The sequence below is a fragment of the Balaenoptera musculus genome, chromosome 19 (genome assembly GCF_009873245.2).
Source record: "Balaenoptera musculus isolate JJ_BM4_2016_0621 chromosome 19, mBalMus1.pri.v3, whole genome shotgun sequence".
NCBI classification, from domain to species: domain Eukaryota; kingdom Metazoa; phylum Chordata; class Mammalia; order Artiodactyla; family Balaenopteridae; genus Balaenoptera; species Balaenoptera musculus.
The window spans coordinates 42,915,493-42,919,651 of NC_045803.1; the positions used below are offsets into that span (position 1 = coordinate 42,915,493).

Sequence of the window (4,159 nt, forward strand, 5' to 3'; positions counted from 1 at the left end):
CCATAAAGGAAAAAAACTGATAAATTTAACTACATCAAAAATGTAAATTTCTTCACTGGAAAAAAAAATTTCACAAAGAAAAAGTGCCAACTAGGGAAAAAATATTTGCAATTCATATGATAGGTAATGGACCTTTCTTTTTCATATACAGAGAGCTTTTACAAATCAATAAGGAAAATTTGATTACACATAGCAGAAAAAAAATACAAGTAGTTGATGTATCTATTAAAAAGATGCAAATTTAAAACAGCAAGATGCTATTTTTCACTTCCTGAATTAGCCAAGATAAAGAGTTTGCAATATATATCACTTATGAGACTATGGGGAAATAGGAGTTTTCAGAGTGATAGGTAAAAATATAAATTATTACAACTTCTCTGGCCTAGCTATCAAGATTTTCAGTGTGCATTACCTTTTGACCTAGGAATTCCATTTCTGGATATTTGTCCTACAGATACACTTGTACATGTCTGCAAAGATTGGGTATCAGAATGTTTATTGCAGCAATATTTGTAATAGCAAAAGATCTTCAAAATATGTTGGGTATGGGGGGAATCATGGTACATAACAGTGTAGCACAGTGGTCCCCAACCTCTGGTAGCGGTCCATGGCCTGTTAGGAACCGGGCCGCACAGCAGGAGGTGAGTGGCTGGCGAGCGAGTGAAGCTTCATCTGTATTTACAGCCACTCCCCATTGCTGGCATTACCGCCTGAGCTCCGCCTCCTGTCACATCAACGGTGGCATTAGATTCTCATAGGAGCGCAAACCCTGCTGTGAACTGTGCATGCAAGGGACCTAGGTTGCACGCTCCTTATGAGAATCTAATGCCCAGTGATCTGAGGTGGAGCTAAGGAGGTGATGCTAGGGCTGGGGAGCGGCTGAAAATACAGATCATCATTAGCAGAGAGGTTTGACTTCACAGAGACCATAATAAATCAATTGCTTGCAGACTCATATCAAAACCCCATCAGTGGGCTTCCCTGGTGGTGCAGTGGTTAAGAATCCACCTGCCAATGCAGGGGACACGGGTTCAAGCCCTGGTCCAGGAAGATCCAACATGCCGCAGAGCAACTGGGCCTGTGCGCCACAACTACTGAGCCTGCGCTCTAGAGCCTGCGAGCCACAACTACTGAGCCCACATGCTGCAACTACTGAAGCCCGCGTGCGTAGAGCCCGTGCTCCGCAACAAGAGAAGCCACTGCAATGAGAAGCCCGTGCACCGCAATGAAGGGTAGCCCCCGCTCACCACAACTAGAGAAAGCCCGCACACAGCAACGAAGACCCAACGCAGCCAAAAATAAATAAATAAATTTATTTTAAAAAACCCTATCAGTGAGTGGCAAGTGAAAACAAGCTCAAGCCTCCCACTGATTCTGCGTTATGGTGAGTTGTATAATTATTTCATTATATATTACAATGTAATAATAATAGAAATAAAGTGCACAATAAATGTAATGCACTTGAATCATCCCAAAACCATCCCCCCCAACCTGTGGAAAAATTGTCTTCCACGAAACCAGTCCCTGGTGTCAAAAAGGTTGGGGACCACTGGTGTAGCATATAATCCTGTGCTTTAAAAAAGGGAAGGGAAGTGGCGCAGTGGTTAAGAATCCGCCTGCCAACGCAGGGGACACGGGTTCGAGCCCTGGTCCGGGAAGATCCCACATGCCACAGAGCAACTAGGCCCGTGTGCCACAACTACTGAGCCTGTGCTCTAGAGCCCGTGAGCCACAACTGCTGAGCCCACCTGCCACAACTGCTGAAGCCCGAGTGCCTAGAGCCCGTGCTCCGTAACAAGAGAAGCCACCATAATGAGAAGCCCACGCACCACAACGAAGAGTAGCCCCTGCTCGCTGCAACTAGAGAAAGCCCGCACGCAGCAACGAAGACCCAACGCAGCCAAAAATAAATAAAGTAAACAAATTTTTTAAAAGAAAGGGGGGAAAGGGGAAAAAGGCACATGCATATATATATATGCTTGTAAATACCTAGAATATTTCTCAAAATTAAGAATGATATCCTCTGAGAAGGGGAAGTAGGAGTCTGGGGTAGAAGAGAGACTTATTATTATTATTATTATTTTTTAAAGTCTTTATTGAATTTGTTACAATACTGCTTCTGTTTTATGTTTTGGTTTTTTTGGCCGCAAGGCATGTGGGATCTTGGCTCCCCAACCAGGGATCGAACCCGCACCCTCTGCATTGGAAGGCGAAGTCTTAACCACTGGACCGCCAGGGAAGTCCCTAGACTTATTTTTTTAATATGTACTTTTTTGTACTGTATTACCTTTTCAGTAAAACTAAACAAGAACACAAGCTCTGAATGTTTAAAAACTGGCTCTACCCCTTTTTTAGCAGAGTAACCTTGGGAGGTTACTTAACCCTCTAATCCTGTTTCTTCATCTGTAAAGTGGGGCTGATAACTTTCCTTTCTGTATATGACTGGCATAAAAATCAGATAATATATGGAAAATACCTAGTGCAGTACCTGACCCAAAAAATAGTAACTTTTGAGGCAAAGAGCCCTCAACCAGAAGTAACTTTGAAAGTGGCTGCAGACAAGACATGTGACCCCCTGTGACCTGGAGTCTTCAGTCCCTCGTTTGACTAAATGATCCCTAAGGCCCCTTACTCTGAGTTTCCCTGTTCTTCTGCTAGAAGAACCCATTTCTTGCTAGAAGTTCTGGCTCCCAAGCCAGGAGGACTTGGGACAAAATTAGAAGCTCCTGGGAGTAGGTGCTCTGGCACCCTCCCAGTTCCATATCAGACCATCAGATCAGAGTATTGGATGTAAAAAATGGGTGTGACTGTGTCTATGGAGTCCTCTCTTGCTTCCCATTGCAGAGTTGGAGTTGAAAAAAAATTATAGTGACTGAGGGAACGACACGGACATGAAACAATGGTGGAAAATTTTTAAAGTAGTGGCAAGGAAAAGCATGATTGCTGAAGAAATAGCCTCTTGCGTTTCATAAGATAGGTGCCTGTTCTGTGGGTGTCACAGAGGGCTTTGTAGGAGCTAGAGAGGAGAATGCTGGTAAACATGCTCTAGGAGCAGCCGCATCTGGGCAGTACTGCCTGCCTGTGGTCCTGAGGTCTGTGCCATGCCTTGGAACTGAAGGGAGGGGTCTGGGATCACTTGGGTCTGGGGCTAAAAGGGAGCAGCAGCACCAAGGCCAGTGTAGTGAGGGGTCAGGAGTGCGTGAGAAGCCCGAAAGGAAGCCCACCTCAGTACAGCTGCCCCACTCGATCTCCAACCTGAGAGGGCCATGCGTTATCTTCTTAAAGGAGCCTGTGGGTTTCCTCACAGAACTCCTCAGACAGGAGAAGGCAGTTAGGTCATTCTGAGAAATGTTGGCACAGTAGACAGATGGCCATGACTCTGTCTCTCTCATCCAGGTGCTGAGGGACGTCCTCAAGGATCTCTACCACCTGCTGAAGCACGTGGTACGTTTGGAGCCCGATGACGTGGCCAAGCTCCATGCCCAGCTGGCCCTGGAAGAGCTGGATGAGATAATGAGAAACTTCCTGTTCCCACCACAGAAGCTGGAGAAAAAGATCATGGTCCTGCCATAGACCAACCTCAAAGGACATGGAGGAGGCAGAGGGACCAAGCAGCCAGAGCAGTGCCCAAGCCTTCAAGCAGGTGGCCCCACTGCCCCTTTGGTGCTGGCAATATGGCTGCCCCTGGAGGTGGCTTTATGTCTCTGGTCATGTGTGCCTTCAGGGTGACCTTCCTAAAGCATCTATTTAGCCATCCTGCATCCAGCCTGAAGTGTGTGCCGATAAAAGACAAAAAGATTACAGATCTCATTAATCTGCACATTTTTCACTGTCCTGTAGCATTTAGAGAAGGATGTCTACCTGATGGCAGTATATTTTTAACACAACCGGTGGAATTTGATTAATTGACCATTCTCTTGCGACTTGAGTAGAAGAGGTTGGCCCACCCATGTGTCACATGTCTTGATATTCTTTCATGGTGAGATTCTCCCTCTTGTAATGAGGAGTAGCCAGAGCTTGTCATCCTTGGATGCTCAAGAGGCATTTCAGGGTACAGAGGTGCAATTGTAGGTAGGGAGGAAAAGGAAATTGTTATCAAAACATGCAAAACTGGAATAAAACTATCTTGGCTGGAAAGAATAGCAGGTCTGAATCTGGT

At 45.6% G+C, this 4,159-nt stretch overlaps 1 protein-coding gene across 1 annotated transcript in view; it reads left to right on the top strand.

Moving 5' to 3' along the window:
- TANGO6 (transport and golgi organization 6 homolog) overlaps nucleotides 1–4,142 on the top strand; it is a 178,537-nt gene extending 174,395 nt beyond the window's left edge. The window contains exon 18 of the mRNA XM_036834024.1: nucleotides 3,397–4,142. Coding sequence (XP_036689919.1) covers nucleotides 3,397–3,573 — 177 coding nt within the window. The 3' untranslated portion in view covers nucleotides 3,574–4,142. The remainder of the gene's footprint in view (nucleotides 1–3,396) is intronic.
- The last annotated feature ends 17 nt before the right edge of the window (nucleotides 4,143–4,159 follow it).